Genomic DNA, 21,462 nt, shown 5'->3' on the forward strand with positions numbered 1-21,462 from the left:
GGTCCCAAAGTGTCAAACAGCATGGATTAAGAAAAAGACTATGGATGAAAAGGAAAGCTCACAAGATGATACCCATAGGAAAGCATTTCAAAGCCAGGACTTTAGCTTTATGGAATACCTCTTTGTCCCTATTTTTTTCATTTAGTCTTGGATCAGAATGACTGTGGTGTTGAGAAGGACATTTGCATGGGCAAAGAAGATCAAGTTCAGATTCCCCTGCAGTACCTTTATAGAGCTTTCTGAAGTATCTGACCACGCTTACTTTGCCTACATCATCTCTCACTGTTCTCTTTTGTCTTTTGCCTCCGAATCTCCTCTCCTTCCTTTTTTTCCCCCCAAGATTCTGTTTAAACATATCTAAGGAAGCCTCTCCAAACAGATACCAGAATAATCAGTCTAGTCACTACCATTGTTGGCCATCTGTGCTGTTACAGTTCTTATCCTTCTGCATCATCATTCTCTCCCTACCAACTTTAAGTTCCCTAAGGAACTGAAAATCAATTCAGTGACATCTCTCCATGTGCAAGGACTGTGTTAGGTGCTGGGGATACAAAAAATGAGTAAAAGCAATGTGGTCCTTGCTGCAATGTAGCTCAAATCTAGTTGGAGAGAGAGACATAATCAAATCCTCACCAAAACAATGTTATGAAGGTAACCGTGATTGCTGTTATGAATGGGAAGTATACAGTTCTGTATAACCAACACTGAGGGGATTTGGCTTGTGCAAGTCAGGGAAGGCTTCCATGCTATCATCACCATATCTGCTCTGAGTGTCGTGTCGCAGGATTAGAGAGCAGTAAAAGACAGTGATCTCCCTGGGTGTGGTGGCACACACCTGTAATCATAGCTACTCAGGTGACTGAGGCAGGAGGATTTCAAGCTTGAGGCCAGCCTCAGCAACTTAGTGAGATTCTATCTCAAAATGATAAGTTAAAAGCACTGGGGATGCAGCTCAGTGGTAGAGTGCCCCTTTACCCAGTGGCGGAGAGGGGCAGGGGAAAGAAGGTAGTGAACTCAGTTATGTCATTTTAAGTTGTTACTGGTTAATTCCATGAGAGCTTCAACATGAAACTAGGCAATTATGAAGGATTAATAGCCAAAGGAAAACTAATAGTAAATCCTCAACATGCTGTTTCCATTTATTAATCCAAATTTTATTTCTCAAGTGTGAATCTCTTAATTGAAAGTCAACAATACAAAGTTATCACATCCTACATTTATCCCCCACAGTGTCCTTACCTCCCAAAACACATTGGATTTAAAATCTTGTAGCGCTTATAGGCCAATGTTGAAAAGGTTTCAGGGCCCTTGGCAGGGGGAGTCCATGGGTGGGGAGAAAAGGAGACACTTAAAGTGATACCAAAATTCTCCTGACAAACAGTTACCCTTGTAGACCATGTGTATCCAGAGCTGGCCCCACTCTTGAGTTAGCAAAAGAGATAGAAGTTCTTGCCCTTGCTCTGAAGGATCTTGCTGCTTTGTTAGAAGTCAAGATACATACAAATAAAATAGCTGGGGAAGCCATATAAGACCCAGTAAAAGGAAGTCCTAAAATTGTGTTGGAAGGGGAGGTAGACCTTCCTAGAGGAAGAATGCGCAGTATCATACTGTAATAATCAGGAAGACAACAGGTAGTGGGCCTGAGTCCTGCCCTAAAAGAAAAGAAGAGGGAACTACAAACATACATTGCATGCACATTGCATTCTAAGCGCTGTTAGGCAATGTGTTACCATTACGTGGTCTCATTACAGTCCTGCAAAGCACATCTGCTTCTCTGGGTTTTGTAGGAGAGGAAAGGGAAGCTTGGAGAGTTTAATATGCCCTGAGTTATCAAATATGGTGTGTGCTGCACAACTTCATTTTTAGCCTTTTGTCTATACATTCATATATTTTCAAAGTTTTAGAGAATTACTCTAAATTCATCATGATTGAAGACAATAAGGAGAACAAAGACCATTCCTTAGAAAGGGGAAGAGCAACTCTAATTTTTTCCTTAAAGAATGAAGTTGGAGGACTAATAAAAGCACTGAGAATCTTCCAGGTAAGCACTCTTCATATTTCTGCACAAAACCATCCAAAAATGAGTCTTTAAATTATATTTAAAATATAAATTATTATAAATTCTTCAGAGATGGGCTACAGAAATTTCTTAAGAACTTATATTTCTAAAGTATTCCTCAGTTCAAAGCCTTTCTCTTTCTCGTTAGCTGGATGGTCATGGGTAAGTTAATTAGTCTCTCTGCACATCTGTATAAAATGAGAACCCTACTTACCTCACTAGGTCATTGTGGGAATTAACAGTTAATATATTTAAAGTGCTCTGGGCTGGGATTGTTGTTCAGTGGTACAGTATTTGCTTAGCATGTGTGAGACACTGGATTCAATCCTCAGCACCACATAAAATATAAATAAATAAGACAGTTATCATTACCCTATGTACATGTATGATTAATGAATGGTATGAATATACATCGTGTACAACCATAGAAATGAAATGATGTACCCCATTTGTGTACAATGAATCAAAATGCAGTCTGTAATAAATAAAAAAATAAAGTGGATAATACAAAGTAAATTATCAATAAATATACTTTAAAAATCTAGTTTTTATCAATGATATACTATAATATGTAGCCATTTGGAAAATAATAATTCAAAGAATTAAAAATTTAAATATAGACAAATAATTTAGAAGAGTTTGTGATTAAAAGAATCAAAATTTCCTTCCCCATACCATATTCTCAGTCCTACTCCAGAGACAGGCTTTTAAAACCATTTTCTTTTTTAGCTGTTTGGTGGTGAGTTATAAAATCTAAACATTGCTTTGATATCTCTCTTTGAGTTATGAACTTTATACAACATTTATTTCTTCTCTATTGTAACTTTGATATATTTTTATTTTATTTATTTTTTATGTGGTGCTGAGAATTGAACTCAGTGCCTCACACATGCTAGGCAAGTACTCTACCCACTGAGCCACAACCCCAGCCCCAGTAACTTTAATTTTGATACTGTCTTCTTTCCCTTTCCCTATCCCCTTCTCCCCAAATTTGATAATTATATTATTATTTTTATTGCACTGATTACCTTTGGGTCCTTAAATAATATACCTATATGTTTTCTTCTATCAATTTTCTTTTTTATGTTATTGGTAATCACAGAATACTTGTGCATGGTTTAAAAAGTCAACTCATGGGGCTGAGGTTGTGTCTCAGCAGTAGAGCACTCATCTAGCACATGTGAGGCTCTGGGTTCGATCCTCAATACCACATAAAAATAAATAAGTAAATAAAATAAAGGTGTAAAAAAAGGCAACCCATTCTATAGATCCTATAAAGAAAACAGCAGTCTTCTGCTCCAACTCTCTTTATTCCCATTTTCTTTCATTGTTTTGATGACCTTAGGTGAAGAGTCAAGTTAATTTTACTGACGAAATCACATGTGCACTAGCATCATTGATTTATGTATCTCGTCTTATTTTTTTGTTCCATTCAACCTCCATTTCTCTCTTCTGTTAGGCAGCTGCTCTAATGTATTTGACATGTACACTGACCTATTTTTATGTGCACTTTAGAATATGATGAGTGTGTTTATATGTGCATTTGTTAGTAATTGCATATAAATGTTAAGGTGCTATCAGCGATTTTCCCCCACTTAGCATGGTGTTTTTAAGACTTGCTTGTGCGACTGTGTGCACACCCCTTTCATTCTTCTAATTGCCATAGGATGTTCTGTGCATCCATCCCACTTTACCCACCCTCAGCCTAGAGGAGGCAAACATTTTAAGCTTTTTAAACTACTTTGCTAATATTTACTTCCACACTTATTAATAATTTGCATATTCTGTTTCTATTTCTATTGATTTTTTCAATTGTAGATAGTATCTATTGATTTTCTGTAAAGATTTAGGTTTCTTTGTACAACTCCCTTTCTCTAGTAATATCTTGAACACCCCTCCCCCAATTTCGCCATTTTCTCAATGTAGTTAAGTTCCAGTTTTTGGCTGTCAAGCTTTAGTGATTTTTCATTATTAAGAATATTGTTCAAATAAGAACCATATTGTCTACAATTTGATGCTTCCTTTCCTGTAAAACAAGAAAATAGTGTTTAAAGGCATGGACCTTGGAGCTGGACAGCCTAGGTTTAAGTTCCAGTTTTGATACTTATTAGATATGTTCCTTTGAGAAAACTGCTTAACCCTTTTGTACTTCTGCTCCTATAATTAAAATATCTGATAGGAAAAGTCTTACTTATTACTCCTATTTTATCTGAATTTTCCTCGCTATATTTTTCTTCCAAATGAATTTTGAAATTAATTAGTTACATTTCCTCACCAAATTCCGTTGAGATTTTGGTTTTTGTAATTATTCAATTTATATATTTAGGAAGAATGGACATTTTGCATCCTTTTCTTCAAAAACTTTTTAGCTGTATATTAACTTATCATCACATTATTATAAATATCATGAAAAATAGATGAAATGAAACTCTTCTTTACTCCTGACCAATTCCAGTTAATTTTGTGACTGGCTTTCTTCTATTAATTTTATGTAATTCTAACCTCTGAGATAAACTCTGTCTATTCCAATGTCCTAACATCCCCTAACACTCCTTCTTTCTTGGCTCATGTGCCTTGATCATTCTAACCTCATTCCTACCTTTGCTTGTATAGTTTCTTTGGTTTGGAATCCCTAGTTACTTCCTTCCACCTTCTTATTCTAGTCATTCTACAAGACTCATTTTAAGTCCCAGCTGCTTCATAAAGCTTTCTACTCCCTCTAACATATGATGTTTTTCCCCTTTGCCAAACATCTCTGCACTGAAACACTCACTGCTTGTATTTTCTTCCAATTGTTAAGCTAACTTAGACTATAAGTTTCTTTTATGTTGAACCCTTGTTTATAGTCTTCACAGTCCTTACCTAGCTGCATAGTATTTATTAAGTTATTTTAGAATGAACTGGTTAATATTAGAAATCATCTATTCTAACACTCATTTTTGTGTAAAAATCATTGGGTGATTGGTTCTCATGTTTCATTATGTCACCAGTACTTTTCCTCAGCTGCCCACATTGATAAGAAAACATACCCTCCTCCCCCAGGTTTACACTTATGGTACTTACAGCTCAGACTGACATGGGAAGGGATTAGAAACAATCTAGTTTAGTTGGTTCCTAAATTTGTAGGTATTAAGTGCTCTGTGTTCAAGCTGTTCATCAAATTTTGTTAAATGCATTCTGCAAAGGAAAATTTTATTTCATAAGGACCAACATTAATATGACTTTCTGAAAACTAGATTCATCTGTGAGAATTTTCCAAAGTTTCTTTTTATTCAGGAGACTTGGGGTTTTGATTTGAATTCCAATTCTTTTGGACAATCTGAAGGACATCTATTTGGTATTATTTTATTGTTTTTTGAGGGTGTGATTGAATTTTGTCAACTTTTCTTGAATTGTACATAATATTTGAGGGGAATTATTTTGCTACAGCAGAACTTAAAACAGTCTCCACCCCCTCCCTTGGCTATTATAACAAGTGGTTTTTAGTGGTAATGGAATTAATCTTCTAGAAATTATTTATATGTGAAGCTATTACATGTACTCTTTACCCTCTTCTTTACAAAGGAGAAACATGTGAACCTGTTACATATCGAGTCCCGAAAATCAAAGAGAAGAAATTCAGAATTTGAGATTTTTGTTGACTGTGATATCAACAGAGAACAATTGAATGATATTTTTCATCTGCTAAAATCTCACACTAACGTTCTCTCTGTGAATCCACCAGATAATTTTACTGTGAAGGAAGATGGTAAGTTTGGAAATTGAAAATACTACTAAGAAGATTAAGTAGCTAATACATGTCTAATCTTATATTCGTCTTGAAGATATGAAAGCAAAGCTAAAATACTGTCTTTTTGAATTTCTTACAGTCTGGTAATGAAGGGAACACAAAATGTAATTGCTCAAAATACTAAAGAAAATCATAAAGCAATATTTGATTAAAGATGAGGCAAATGAAAAGGAAGCTTCAAGTATAAGAATCAGAATGGTTAGAAATTTTCTCTCAATTTCCAAATCATCAATCATTTCTTGATTCTACAAACTTCCAGTTCACACTCTATAAGCACTTAGTAATTCTGTCTGGGCTTAGCATCTAGCTGTTACTCAATGAATATTTGCATCTGTTGAGAATGTTGACAGTGTCTGACAGCTGTGATGTGAAATATGTCATGTACAGCATTCCAACCAAAAGCGAATGAGAAACCCAAAAAGTTTTCTTTTTTATTTTTATTAGTTGCTTGTGGTGCTGGGGATTGAACCCAGGGCCTGTGCTTGCAAGGCAAACACTCTGCTCCCCAGCTATCTCCCCAGCCCTATTTTTATTAGTTGTTGACGAACCTTTATTATTTATTTATTTGTATAGTGCTGAGAATGGAACCCAGTGCCTCACACATGCTAGGCAAGTGCTCTACCACTGAACCACAATCCCAGTCCCCAATAAAGCCTTCTAAGGCTTCAGACACTCAGGACACTCAGAGAGCAAAGACAGAAGCTAAGATCTTCATTTGTGAAAAAATTCTTGTAGTTTACTTGACCCAAAAGACAAATGGATTCATTTAGTCACATTTTATGTACTCAATCTAAAATAATTTCCTCAGATTAGGTTATAATATTTGGGGTATAATCAGGGCCGAGATTCATCTATCATGCATTTGTACAGCAGTATGATTGTTAAAATATTTATACACTTCCACTCTTGGCTGGCAGGGAGCTGCTTCACTGAGTTCCTTGAGTATTTTTCACATACCCAAAGCCAGATCCTTCACTAGGACCCCTATGTCAACCATTAACAAAGAAATGATTACCCAGGATTATTATGGTATCTATTATGAGGGATGCATGACGCTATTATATCTGTTGTTAAATCTCTTGAATATCACTCCTGGGTGTAGTAGGAAAAGCAATGTCCTGGAGCAAGAAGAATTGAGTGCTAGTCCTCTCTTTTTCATTGAAAATGAGTTACCTTGGGTATATTACCTTACCTCTCTGGAGTCTGATACCTCACCTATAAAATGAAGAATTTTATAGGTAACAGGATGGTTCGATTGATATTTAGGTGACACGAACTACTTATGTAGCTATTTCTACTGAGAAATGGGGATACAAAAATGTACAGTCCCTATTCTAAGTAATTACTGGTCTTTTGTGAAAGAAAGACTTATAAACAGATATGTTACAGTAAAGTAGAGCAAAAGTCTCTACTCTGATTGTTTTTTTGTTCTGGGGATCAAACCCAAGACCATGCACATACTAGACAAATGTTCTACCTCTGAGCCACTACCTAGTCCACAAAAGTCATTTTTGTGAGAGTTAGAAACTTCACTCATAGGAACCCATGGAGAATTAGCTCTACCTTTATGGCAAGGAAAGGCTACGTGGAATGAGGAGGTCTCATTACATTTGGGTTTTGAAGGATGAGAAGGATGTTCTTAGGAAAAACAAAAGACTGGTTGGGTTGGGTGAAAGTGGGATATTCCTGGCAGCGTATGCAAACCTCAGTGTCCTATGACTGAGGAATGGTATGCAATACCATGAGGAATAGTGTATGCAAACCCCAGTGTCCTATGACTGAGGAATGGTGAGAATATTAAGATGGCAAAGACATAAATTAATTTCTCAGATCCTTTTCATCAACAATAATAGATATTCAAAGTTCTTATTTGGTGTGCTTTGGTTTGTGAAGTTGTACATCCTTAGCCTGCGTTTTTAAGATAACTAAATATGTCACTTAAAACATTTAAAAATATTTGGTCAGTTATTGAAGTACAATAGTTCTGTAATACTGAAGACACAAATGATTTTTTTCTTTTTTAAAATTTGTTCTTTTTAGTTCTACATGACAGTAGAATATCTTTTGACATATTTATACAAACATGGAGTACTTCTTGTTCTAATTAGAATCCCAGTCTTGTGGTTGTATATGATGTGGAGATTCACTGTCAAATGATTTTTTTAAATCAAAAAAAATTTTTTTTTTTTTTTTTTTTTTGCGGTGCTGGGGATTGAACCCAGGGCCTTGTGCTTGCAAGGCGAGCACTCTACCAACTGAGCTATCTCCCCAGCCCCAAAAATACTTTTAATAAAATGTATTTCTTAGAAATACAGCAGTTTACTTAACCTGTATTTATTTCGCTTTGATGTACAAGATAAAAATCTCATCTAAAATGCATTCATTTTTAGATTTCTTCTTTGTTACCTTATTTAAAATTATTGTTAAACTTTTAGTGGTTTTTGTATTTTTCAGGTATAGAAACTGTTCCTTGGTTTCCAAAGAAGATTTCTGACCTGGACTTTTGTGCTAACAGAGTTCTGATGTATGGATCTGAACTAGATGCGGACCATCCTGTAAATATATTTTTTAAAATATTTTTTTAGTTGTAGATGGACATAATACCTTTATTTTACTTATTTGTTTTTATATGGTACTGAGGATCAAACCCAGTGCCTCACACTTGCTAGGCAAGCACTCTATCACTGAATTACAACCCCAGCTATGTAAATACATTTTAAAATAAATATTCTCATGAAAATAATTTAGAGAAAACTAAAAATTAAGGACAACTTTTTTTGAGAAAGTATTTTTCTAGACTAAATAGGGTCTTGTTTCAATCTGGATTTCAGGAAGCATTAGTAGACCTCCACATTGGTGGAATGAGATGAACTGCCTGAAAGGCATCTAATTCATTTGTTCTAAGACATCTGTGCTATGCCTGGTGTTGCTATTATTATGAGTTATCCCAGGAATTCTACAGTCAAGTATCTGCAGTCAGTCCTTATAAAAATGGGCATGGATTATTGGAAAGGGGAATAAATATGGATTGGAAAACAACTTACCACACACATTTCCCAGCATGATTGCTTTATTGGGCCATTAATAAACTAGGGAGTTTTTTTCTTGGAAAACTGTACAGTACTGCCAAGAGTTACACAATTAGTAAATCCAGAGTATTAGACTTGCTTATGGAAGCTCTAGGTTCCTGGGAGGGGAATAGAGAAGAAACTGTGACTGTGGAGTCCCACAGACCTCGGCTTTGCTTGAGCTTCTTCCACTTAGTTGTTGTGTGACTAGGACCTTCTGCTACTTTTGGCAGTAGGTAGGTGACCCCCTCAACATTTATTTTATAAACTTATTGAATAATGATTGCAATGAAATGCAGTACTTGCCTGAAAAGAGCTTGCAGTCTAGTTGAAAAACTAAAGCATACATTTATAAATAAACATGCAAGATACAATGTAAGTGTGCAAAGTGACATTAACAAAGTATTTAAAAATATACACAAGAGAGCAAACACTTCTAGCTGAAGAGCTCAGAGAAAAGCAATATTTGAATTGGGTGTTGAAAAATTTCAGCAGGTAAAAAAGGGAGAGGAAGGACAATTCAAGGGAGAAGGAAATTAGCAAAGGTTCAGAAGCAAGAAAATCTGGGGCAGGTTTATGGAAAGGTGAGTAATGAGTTTTACTGATCTTCTACCAAGTTCTGCTAATTTTTACCTCCTAAATATTTCTGAAATTTGTTTTTCATTCATATTTACTATCACATCCCATAATTGATGTCCCTATCTCTAGCCTTGCCATCTTCAAATCTATCCACATAGTTGTTAGAATGATCTAAAACCTCAAAATGACCATTATCCTAATAACCACTGATCTCCATCTCCTAAAAAATCACCCATGGTTCCTAGATACATACCTAAGAGAATTGAAAACATGTCCAAAAACGTTCATAGTAGCATTGTTCATGGTAGCAAGAAAGTAGGAAAAAAACAAATGTCCATCAACTGATGGAATGGATCAAGTGTGGTATATGTGGCCTACATTCCATTCAATACAATGGAATATTATTGACCATAAAAAGGCATAAAATACTGAGATGTGCTACAACATCAATGAAACCTGAGACAAGCTAGTCACAAAGGAATGTATGATTTCTTTTACATGAAGTGTCCTGAATAGGCAAATGCATAGAAACAGAAAGTAGATTACTAATAGCCAGGAGCTGGAATTGGAGGGAGATAGAGGAGTGATTGCTAATGAATATGATGTTCCTGTTTTTTTAGTGATAAAATTTTTCTGAAATTAGAAAGTGTAGGTGGTTGTTAATTTCTGTGACTATATTGAAATCCTCAGCATTGTTTCTTTTTTTTTTTTTTAATTTTTTTGTAGTTGTAGATGGGCAGCATGCCTTTATTTTATTCATTTATTTATATGCGGTGCTGACAATCGAACCCAGTGCCTCACACATGCTAGGCAAGCGCTCTACCACTGAGCCACGACCCCAGCCCAGCGTTGTTTCTTTATGGTATATGAATTCTATCACAATAAAGTTGCTGTTTTAAAAAAAATTACCAAGGCACTCCCATAACTCAAGGCTAAAATTCAAACTCCTTAGCAGATATTTAACCTCAAAGCCCATTATTAGTCTCATACACATTCCATCCCCACCCTCCAACCTCCAGAAACATTGTCTTGCTTATCTATTCTTAGGTACAACATGTAGTTTTCAATCTCTGTGCTGTTATTGGTGTTGTCCCTTCCTTCTGTCCTCCTCCATCTAATTATTTCCAGTCCCTGAGACTCAACTCAGGAATCAACATTGGAAACTTTTCCTGAGCCACACTATCTTCTTTTACACCCTGGATTATGAACATTTGTTCTGAGTTTCTGTGATCTTCTGTGCACATCTGTGCAATTCAATAAGGCACTTAACATATTTTATAATAATTGGTTCACGTGAACTTCTTGAACTCCAGATTGTTCTTTGTTCGTATTTATTTCTCTGGATTTTAACATAGGGCCAAATGCTCAGTAGGGGCTCATAAATCTGTGTTAAAGAGATGAGTGCTTTCACTCCTTTCAGGTGTCCCCTTCTTTTTTTTTGCATTATTGGATGTTTCCTGCTGGACTTTGCTTTTTTTTTTTTTTTTTTTTTTTGGTATGAGGGATTGAACTCAGGGGCACTTGACCACTGAGCCACATCCCTAGCCCTATTTTGTATTTTATTTAGACAGGGTCTTGCTGAGATGCTCAGGGCCTCCCTAAGTTGCTGAGGCTGGCTTTGAACTTGCCCTCCTCCTACCTCCGCTTCCTGAGCCTCTGGGATTACAGGCATGCGCCACTATGTATGACTGGATTTTGATTTTTTTATTTCTTATTTTATCTACATTTTCCTTAAATATGTTTCAAGTTTAAGTTCTAGCAGTACTATTTTGTCTGTTCTTCCTTTTGCCTGATATTGGGGAATGAAACCAGGGATGGTCTACCACTGAGCCACACCTCCAGCTCTTTTTATTTATTTATTATTTTAAGACAGGATCTCACCAAGTTGCTGAGGCTGGCCTCGAACTTGCAATCCTCTTGCCTCAGCCTTGAGTCACTGGGATTATAGACATGTGACATTTTGCCCAGCATTTGTCTGTTTTTTATTATTATCTCTGCTTCTGCAAATGATGCATGTGTTTGCATTTTGTAAAAAGATTTAAGGTTAGATTAAGTATCTATTTCAAATATTATTAATTACTATTCAATTGTTAATTGTGACCACAGGTAAATATAACTGAAGATATGTTCAAATAATAAGGAAAAACAAAACAAGCCAGTCACAGTGGTGTAGGCCTGTAATCCCAGTGGTTCCGGAGGCTAAAGCAGGAGGATCTTAAGTTGAAAGCCAGCCTCAGTAAAAGCAAGGTGCTAAGCAACTCATGAGACCCTGTCTCTAAATAAAATACAAAATAGGACTGGGGATGTGCCTCAGTGGTCTAGCATCCCTGAGTTCAACCCTGGGTACAAACAAAACAAAACAAAACAAAGCAACTAACTCACCAATAAAAAAAGGCCAGGCATTTAACTAGAATGGTGCTTTCTGCATTCTTCAAACTATTTTATCTTTGTAACCACTATAGTATCTTAGTATCTTTGTATAGAAACTATCTTTTCTCTTTTAACTACTAGAGTATAAAGGGGTAATGCAAGACTGGTTTCAAACTAAAATCATCACAGTGCCTGCTCATAGTAACTGTTGTATAGCCACTTATTATATCTCCAGTAATAATACTGAGATGTATCCTAAAGGTAATTTTCCAACATTTTTAGTATTGATTTTTAAAAAAGTTATCTTTAATTATCAGGGCTTCAAAGACAATGTTTACCGTAAAAGGCGGAAGTATTTTGCAGAGTTGGCTATGAACTATAAACAGTAAGTATATTATACAATAACATATCCAACATTGAAATAATAAAATAAATGACTGGAGTAAATTGTATTTATTTAGTAAACAGAAAATTAATTGCTTATTGGCTGCTACTTCATAATGACTCCTTCCCTTTTCCTCATTAGTGGAGACCCGATTCCCAAGGTTGAGTTCACTGAAGAAGAGATTAAGACCTGGGGAACCATTTTCCGAGAGCTCAACAAACTCTACCCGACCCATGCTTGCAGAGAGTATCTCAAAAACTTACCTTTGCTTTCTAAATTTTGTGGATATCGGGAAGATAATATCCCACAATTGGAAGATGTCTCAAATTTTTTAAAAGGTAATAAGCTAATTGGTTTTTTGTAAGGAGAATGTTAAACTCTGTTTTGATCTTGACAGTATTTAAATAGAGGAATAAAGTTTAGAGTTGTATGGAAGATCAGAATTTTCCTGTTCTCTGTCTTGGAGTATTGCATTCAGGATTGGCACTACAGTTGAAGGGGATGATCATAATCTGGAACAAGAGAAGAGTGAAGTGAGCAGAATTACAAGAGGAGTTGAAAATTTATCTCATAAGTAAACTTTGAAGGACATTTAGGGTGTTTAACCTGGAGGTTTAGGGGACATTTATTAAATATTTAAATATTTGTAAATCATCTTATTTAATAGGGGGAATACTATGTGACCCTAAGGTAGACTGTTGGGTTAAAAACTGTAAGCTTGTGGCTCAGAATGGAGAATACCTTGTTAAAAGAGCCAAGAGCCTTTTGAAAACACAGCAGACTACTGAGAGGATTAGTTCCCCAACCATGGAGGTGTTTATGCAAAAGATCCTCTGGTCAGAGGAGATTCAAGCAACTTGGGGAACAGTGGCATAGATGATTCCTTTCCACACAAAGATACTATCATTTTATCAAGAAAGATGTGCTAGTAGAAGCATGAACAAAAGGTAAGAATAATTTTGTTCCTTTTAGTTCTTCATACATTTTCAGTCCAAGCTTCTTCATTCTTTCTATGTAGTATAGAAAGCAAAATGACCAGGATCTAAAATAACTTAAAAAAAAGAAATATCCCCCTTTATCATAGCAGATTGGGAGACTTAGTGAAAAAAATAAATTATGTTTTGAATCAGAGCCTTTAGTTTCTTTTCTTAATGGCTCTAATCACTATCTTTGTATTTCTTTGTATTTCATGTATTGTTAACAAAAATCTACATATCTATTCACCTCTTAAGCCTCATTATTCAAGAAATATAGGTATAACTAAAAACAAAATAAAAAACAAACTACACAGGAAAGATCAATATTATTTCTATAAGGGAAGAAATCATGTAAGTGTTTCCTACAAAAGTTATACTAGTAAAACAGTACAGAACCAATCAATGCAAATAACCTTGCTGGGCTTAGAAAGTTTGACAAGTATATGCTACAGAAGTTGTTGGAAAATCAAATTTGCAAGAGATTTGGAGGAAATATTCTGTTATGGATGTAAAACTGATAGCTGTTCCCTTGGATAGTTGGATAGTTCTCTGCCCATAAGAGTGGGAGTATCCAAGTACAAACTGGATAGAACTGGAACACCATTGTGAGGGTTTGAATGAAGGACCAGATTGGTGCTTACAGGGCTGGGATTGTAGATCAGAGATAGAGCACTTTCCTAGCATGTGTGAGGCACTGGGTTCCATTCTCATCACTGCATGTAAATAAAATATTGTTTCATTGACAACTAAAAAAATATTAAAAAAAAGATTGGTGCTTACAGAGAGGTCTTCCAAGTTACTGAAGCCTAGTGGCAGGCTCCCTGTACAATAAGCATGCAATCTTGGCAGATAGGGGATGGAAGAGCACCATTCCATTGAGATAAAATTAAGAAACCACAAAATATAATATAAGCTAAAAGTGGCATATATTAAAAAATGGTTCTGATATAAAATTATAGATCTTTCTAGTGAGTTCTTACAAAAAGAAAGTAAGACTATCTAAGGTATATTCTCAATCCTTTAACGAGACAGTGAGGGGTAGTGTAAGGAGACCTAGGCTCTCATCCTACCTTTGTTATCTACTACATGTCCATGAGCACATTATTGGGTCTCCAAGCTTCAGTTTTACAGCTGTCACAATAAGGAGAAGCATCCTTAACTCATTTTGTAAACACGAAAGGAGATGTGACATGTAAAAGATCTAACTCATAACTTGGTTATGGTAAGTGCTTAATAATTAATGGTTTCTTTTATACACATATGATAAATTTAGTCTCTGTCTTCCCTCACAATGTTGCTTAGTGCCAGCGGCAGAATTAAAATGCGTTGGTCAATGATTTTCTCCTTTGCTTTGCAGAGCGCACGGGGTTTTCCATTCGTCCTGTGGCTGGTTATCTATCACCAAGAGATTTCCTATCAGGTTTAGCCTTTCGAGTTTTTCACTGCACTCAATATGTGAGACACAGTTCAGATCCCCTCTATACCCCAGAACCGTGAGTACTTTTACTTCAGCCATTCATTCATCAAATGATTATTAATAATAATGTTACCCCTCATGGATTTTTGTGAGGATTAAATGAATTAGCACATGAAAAGCATTTCGAACAGTGCCTAACACAGAATACATTTCCATGCTCTATACAATTAGCCATCATTATAATTAATTATTAATTGACAACCTGTTAGGTGCCAGGTGATAATCTTTGGAAAGAAAATATAAAGAAATCAGACAAAAATCCCTGCCTTCAATGGGTAACAAACATGTAAATGAATGTCTGTGTTATGCCAGATGGTATAAATGCCACGGGAGAAAAGCAAAGCTAGGAAAGAGGATGGAGGTGTGTATGCGAGTGTTGCTGTTTTGTGAAGGGTGATCAGGGAGGGCTTTCCTGAGAAGGTGACATGAGTGGAGACCTAATCGAGGTGGGGATGGGAGACATGGAGATGTCTAGGAGTATCTGATATGCATTTATGTCTGTGAGTCTGTGAGTGGTCAAGGTCCTGAACTAAAATCATTTCTTTATTTGATTAATGTCCTTTGTGATCCATTACTACCTGATCAACTGAAATAAAAGTAAGATTGGATTTTGATTCAATTGAATGGTTGATTATGTATTTATGCTAAACATCACAGTGTGACAAACTTGTACCTTTATTTCAGAGATACCTGCCATGAACTCTTAGGTCATGTTCCCCTCTTGGCCGAACCTAGCTTTGCTCAGTTCTCCCAAGAAATTGGCCTGGCTTCTCTTGGAGCTTCAGAGGAGGCTGTTCAAAAACTGGCAACGGTATAAATCTGGAAATACTAATAAAGTTTAGTAATTCTCAACTGAATACATTTTATTTATGTGGTTTAAAAGTTCATATTCTAGGTAACCATTAGAAAATTTGTTTTTGCTGATAATATTGAAATTAAATAAATTTAAATGACATTAAAAGAAGATGAACAATTTTAAGGGTTCTCATGAGCTTTAGAAAAAGGTAGAGAGCTGGGGATATAGCTCAGTTGGTAGAGTACTTGCCTCACAAGCACAAGGCCCTGGGTTCAATCCCCAGCACTGCAAAAAAAAAAAAAAAAAAAAAAAAAAAAAAAAAAAAAAAGGTAGAAAAACACAAGATTAATTTTCCTAGTTTTTTTTTTAACTGGAGATTTAACCCAGGGGCACCTTACTACTGAGCTATGCCCCCAGCCCTTTCTATTTTTTATTTTGAGACAATGTCTCACTAAATTTTTTAGGGACTTGCTAAATTACTTAGGCTGGTCTTGAACTTGCTATCCTCCTGTCTCAGTCTCCTGAGCCACTGGGTTTGCAGATGTGTGCCACCACGCCTGGCATAATTTTACTAGTTAGTATACTTCTATTTTCCAACAAAAATGCTAGGCTTCATAATAATTATCTAAAAGTTTTTGAGCACTAGATACAGAAACTGTTCTGGAAATACAAAGATGGTAAGGCCTGGTTCCTGTCTTCAAGAAACTTCTCTACTACATGAGGAGACAGTCATGTTTGAATGAGATAAAGCCTGTGGAGAAGTTCAGGTGAACTACTCCAGGAGCCCAGGGAACAATTTGGAGGAGGTTTAATGGGAAAGGGACATATGGACTAGCTGATGAAAAATAAGTAATGTTCTTATGTGCCAAGAAAGAAAAGATGAGCATCTCAGGATGAGGACACACAAGGAAAGACAAGGAAGTGCTTGCTGTGTTGGGGAAATGACAGGAAATTGGAGCAAGTTGTGTGAGAATGGGGGGTTATGTAATATGGGGTATCTTGTTGGAACAGTGCTTCTTAAATTGTAGTTTTGAGAACCTGGGGGTGAGGGTCCTTGAGATAAAAATTATGCATAGGTAAAAGATCCATTCAAAGTGCAGAGTGGATTTTCATGTAACAGAGTTCAGATTCCACATTGCAGATGAACTTTAAGAAAATATCATGTGTTGAGTTTTGATGTAGTTCAATGAAGAATATCCATACTTACATTAAAAGGCTATTAAAATACCCCATCCTTTTCCAACTACATAACTGTGAAGATGAATTTTCTTCATATACTTTAACCAAAACAACATATTGCAACAGGTTAAATACAGAAGCAAATATGACAATCCATCTGTCTTCTAACCAGACATTAAATAATGTCTAGCCAGACATTAAAAAGATTTGTGACCATGTTAACTAGCTTGATTCAATCATTCCACACTGTGTACCCAATAATTATGATTATACTTTGTCAAAAATTAAGATAAAAAACAATGCAAAATGGCACTTCTTATTTTATTAAGCTGTTATTTATGTTACCATAAAATGGGTTTGCTATATTTAAAGTTACTTAGTAAATATTTGAAATTTTTCTTGGTCTTAGTTTTTAATATGATCAATACAGTTAGCTGTAGCTTACGTATAAAAAAGATCTTTGGGGTTTTCAGTAAATTTTAATTATGTACAACAGTGTTCAGAACAGTTTGAGAAGTACTTATTTAGAATGAGACCAGATTGTGTTAAGATTTGTGAACTGGGCTGGGAGTCTTGGGCTTTCTTCTGGTGACACGTTAGATCAGTGACTAAGAGAATTTTTTTTTCTTTTTTCTTTTCTTTTCTTTTTTTAGTGCTGGGTACAGAACTTAGGGCGTTGTACATGCTAGGCAAGTGCACTGATGAAATTTGTTTTAATTGAGTCATTCATGATTTGAAAATATTATCAATGTCCTTTTGCAGTGCTACTTTTTCACTGTGGAATTTGGTCTGTGTAAACAAGATGGGCAGCTAAGAGTCTTTGGTGCTGGCTTACTTTCTTCTATCAGTGAGCTCAAAGTAAGAGTTGTAAATTTTTTCACATAACCATGCTTACCTAATGCAATTGATACATCTTGACACAGTTCTTGGATCTGAGCAAGGGCTTACTATGGAAAATACTTGGCATGGCAGTAAACAGTACTTGAAGACTTTTTCTATTTCCCAAGTTTTATGAATACAAATGTACATATATACATATATCTATATGTATAATATATAGATATGTAAGATATATATATGTATACACATATATGTCTTTAAAATAAAAGCTGTATTGAATCTTTGCTTAAAGTTTTGCTGTTTCCTCACCATTTGTCATACTATCAGTAAAATCTATAATTTCTTGGGAATTATTTGAGATTATTTATCCAGTTAGTGATGTCTACCACTGTCCAAGGTACTATCTTGCTCTGAAGGAGCCTGCCACCTACTGGTGGGTATAAGTCATGTATAAGAATAACTACTGGCACCTACTGTCAGGTAGAAAGTAGGTGCCATAATGTAGGAATAAAAAAAGTTTCTTGGCTGTTTCTTAAGTGAAGAAGAGAGTTAAAATAAAGCCATAGAGATGATTGTGGGGCATTTTTTGGGAACAACAAGCCATTTGTTTTGCTGGGGTATAATGTGGATTTAATTGAGATGTAGGAAATATTTGGAATTGTAGGTTGGGACCATTGCATAAGTAAAATGTTTGGAGATGTGCCAATTCTGGCAATTGTGTCATCTATGAAAATAGATAGTATACCTTGGTCCACTGACTCTTTGTTCTCTAGCATGCACTTTCTGGACATGCCAAAGTAAAGCCCTTTGATCCCAAGATTACCTGCAAACAAGAATGTCTAATCACAACTTTTCAAGATGTCTATTTTGTATCTGAAAGTTTCGAAGATGCAAAGGAGAAGATGAGGTAAAGTATATCTTCCTCATGCCTTTATTTTATTCTGCAAAAGATAGATACAGAAACAAGAAGCTGGATAATTAGGAGCATACTAAGAGCCTTTTGCCTGTGATACATTTTCCTTTCATGACAAATATTTAGAATATTATATTTATAATGATATTGGGTAGTTGCAAATATGAATCAGATACATTGAAAAATTGTTTTCTTCCATTACTTCCCATCAGAGAATTTGTAGCTTAATAGAAACAATAAACTATACACAAATTACTATATAACAATATGGAAAAATGACAAGTACCTAAAAGAGGTACAGATGACACATTGTTCTGCATTTTATTCAAGAGCAGTTCATTTCAGCTGGAAAACAGAGAAAGCTTAACCACATGTGAGAAAGGACTTGAAGGATACATAGTATATAGATATGTTAAGAGACAGCAAGGAAAAAGGTAAGAATGTTGAAAAGAATAGAAGATATGTACAATGTATTCAAAGCTATACTTTAACTGTTAATCAGCTATATATGTGATTTTAAGAGGAGGATATTAAGGCAGAGACACTTTTTGGGAAGTATGTGTAATACTTCTGATGAAAATAAAAGCCTGAACTAAGAAAATAGGGAAGGAAAGAACTCTAGAAGCAGAATTAACAAAACAGCATTTGGTGGAGAGGGTCATGAGGTCGCATTGTGAGGATAGTCATAGTTAGGGGTTGAAGATGTCTCCTTGTCTTCCACAGATTGACTGTAGTTGGGAAGTTAGACCATGCACAGAACCAAATAACAATACTAGCAGGGCTTTCTCTAGCACATATGGCCCTTTTGTGCAAATTGGAAGTGGTCCTCTCTGGGTAGACCAGATGGATTGAAATCTGAATTTCAGTCCCTACTCATGTACAATTGTCCTTAGCTGCACAATTATCCCTAGGGATCCTGAACATGATTGATTTTTGGGATGCCAAATGAGAAGTTCAACTGTTGGCTTGATAAAGGAGGCAGAACATTAATGCTTGAAGAAAGGGTAGAATTTAGGTCATTTGAGTGAAGTTAGAGGAAAACATTCTAAGCAGAAAGAACACACAAGTGCACTAGGTAGGACTGTTCCTGGCCTCTGCATATCTGTAGGTATAGTTATGTTAGGCACAGCCGAGGAATCTGTTACCCTATCTACTGAGAAAGGCACTGTGGTTGGTATCCTTAATGTAGACTATAGAATTATAGGGCTGTGGTGCTCAGTGCTGGAGTACTTGCCTGGGGTTCCATTCCCAGAACTACAAGAAGAAAAAAAGAAAAGGCACGAGATGTAGAGATATGTAAAGGCTGTGTAAAGTAATAAATCATTAAGAAAGTTATTAGTGAAATGACCTTTCCCTAGTAATGTCAGGGTAGATGTATTTAGGACTACTTTAGGTTTTCCACTTGTTAAATTTCTGGGGACCTCTGTACATGTAGGTGGGGAAATAGGTCAAATTGGTTGCACACATATCTAATAAAGATTTGCCTTTTTCTTAGCATGTGAAATAGGTCTTCTGTTGTCTATTTGGTTTTCATTATCTGGACCCCACTCCCCCAAATTGACAGTTTCTTATTTGTTTTCTTAAATAGAGAATTTACCAAAACAATTAAGCGTCCATTTGGAGTGAAATATAATCCGTACACACAGAGTATTCAGATCCTGAAAGACACCAAGAGCATAACCAGTGCCATGAGTGAATTGCGCCATGATCTTGATGTAGTCAGTGATGCTCTCACTAAGGTCAGCAGGCAGCTGAGTATGTGATGGTCACCAGTCCTCACCCAGAAATCATCCGAGCATGGATTCAGAGCCTGTGTGCTGATGCTTGCTTTTCTTGAAGACCTGATTGTGGAGGCACAGTAGTTTCTGGCTAAAAAATATTTCTAACCCCACTCCTTATCAAAAAATATGTACCTGGGATATTCTATCTACCACCTATTTTTTGTTTGTTTTGTTTTGCCTTGTCTTTTGGTAACTGCTTTAGTGAAATATAACTTACATACTATGCCATTCATCCATTTTTAATAGAGGAATTGTTTGACCCAATGGATAAATCGAGTCTCAGCCTGACTCTTTTCCCCAGTCCTTCTTGAGTAAAATGACATTTATGATCACTTAGAATGCTATGATGAGTATGATGGAGCTGATCCACATTGCTGCCTGTATCTGTTATGTGTCACTTAATTTGTGCCAAGCTCAACCTTGTTCACTCACCTACATTGCTGTTCCTGTTACTAGCATGAGCAAAAGCATAGAGATCTTTACACATGGAATGTGCCTAGTAAAGAGCAAGTAGTCCAGTTTTGAGTATAGTGTCTTATAGGGATATAGAAGTAGTTAAGTCTGAAAAGACTGATTGGGGTGTAATTCTTAAGACTAATCTAATAATTTCACATTTTATTTTGTAGGTACTAGAAAGGCCCTTCCCATGGGACCCATGGGACCATCCTCCTTGAAACTTTTTCCTTTCTATGACACTACATCATTGTAGTTTTGTTCTAGATTATCTGTCCTACTCATGAGGCCTAGGGGAACTTGGTGGGAGTGTGACTTGCAAGGCCCTGTACTCAGACATGCAGTCCCAGGTATCATGCTGGTATTTTTCTCAGGTTAGCAGGGCTGTGTTGTCAAAGGGAGAGTTTAAACTGATACAGACGAGAGAAATACAAAGTTTTCAAGAATTATATTTTCAAGGTATAAGGTAAGACTATAAATAGAAAGGCAAACAATGAGGGTAGAGGGTGGGGAAAAGGGGAATGTCCAAAACGTGAAGAGCAGTTTAGGTCTGAACCCGTAAATATGCAAGGTTTGCAGGGACTGTTTTTTATGTGGTGTTGGCTGTGTAGCATAGGGATAAGTAGTTGTGTTAGCTTCTCATTGCTGTAACAAAATAACTGAGATAATAAACTTATAAAGAGGAAAGGCTTACTTTGGCTTACAGTTTTGGAGATTTCAGCCCAAGGCTGGTTGACCCTATTGCTTTTAGGCAGCACATCATGGTGGGAACATGTGACAGAGAAAAAACCATTC

General features: G+C 36.0%; 1 protein-coding gene across 1 annotated transcript; it reads left to right on the forward strand.

The window, feature by feature from the left end:
- The first annotated feature begins 1,924 nt into the window (after positions 1–1,924).
- Positions 1,925–20,196, forward strand: Tph1 (tryptophan hydroxylase 1). The gene is made up of 10 exons (XM_047518559.1): positions 1,925–2,041; positions 5,624–5,807; positions 8,304–8,404; positions 12,184–12,251; positions 12,393–12,589; positions 14,586–14,721; positions 15,390–15,516; positions 17,443–17,538; positions 18,294–18,427; positions 20,022–20,196. Exons 1-10 carry the CDS (start codon positions 1,925–1,927, stop codon positions 20,194–20,196), a joined length of 1,335 nt encoding a protein of 444 aa, XP_047374515.1.
- Positions 20,197–21,462: the final 1,266 nt, after the last annotated feature.

Source organism: Sciurus carolinensis, chromosome 11 (assembly GCF_902686445.1).
Source record: "Sciurus carolinensis chromosome 11, mSciCar1.2, whole genome shotgun sequence".
NCBI lineage: Eukaryota > Metazoa > Chordata > Mammalia > Rodentia > Sciuridae > Sciurus > Sciurus carolinensis.

What these genes read in the sequence shown, in the direction of transcription:
- Tph1 (XM_047518559.1), top strand. Translation starts at nt 1,925, where the DNA reads ATGATTGAAGACAATAAGGAGAACAAAGACCATTCCTTAGAAAGGGGA. An exon ending in TTTTACTGTGAAGGAAGATG is followed by an intron (nt 5,808 to 8,303) that starts GTAAGTTTGGAA and finishes TGTATTTTTCAG; the next exon opens with GTATAGAAACTGTTCCTTGG. An exon ending in CCCCTCTATACCCCAGAACC is followed by an intron (nt 14,722 to 15,389) that starts GTGAGTACTTTT and finishes CCTTTATTTCAG; the next exon opens with AGATACCTGCCATGAACTCT.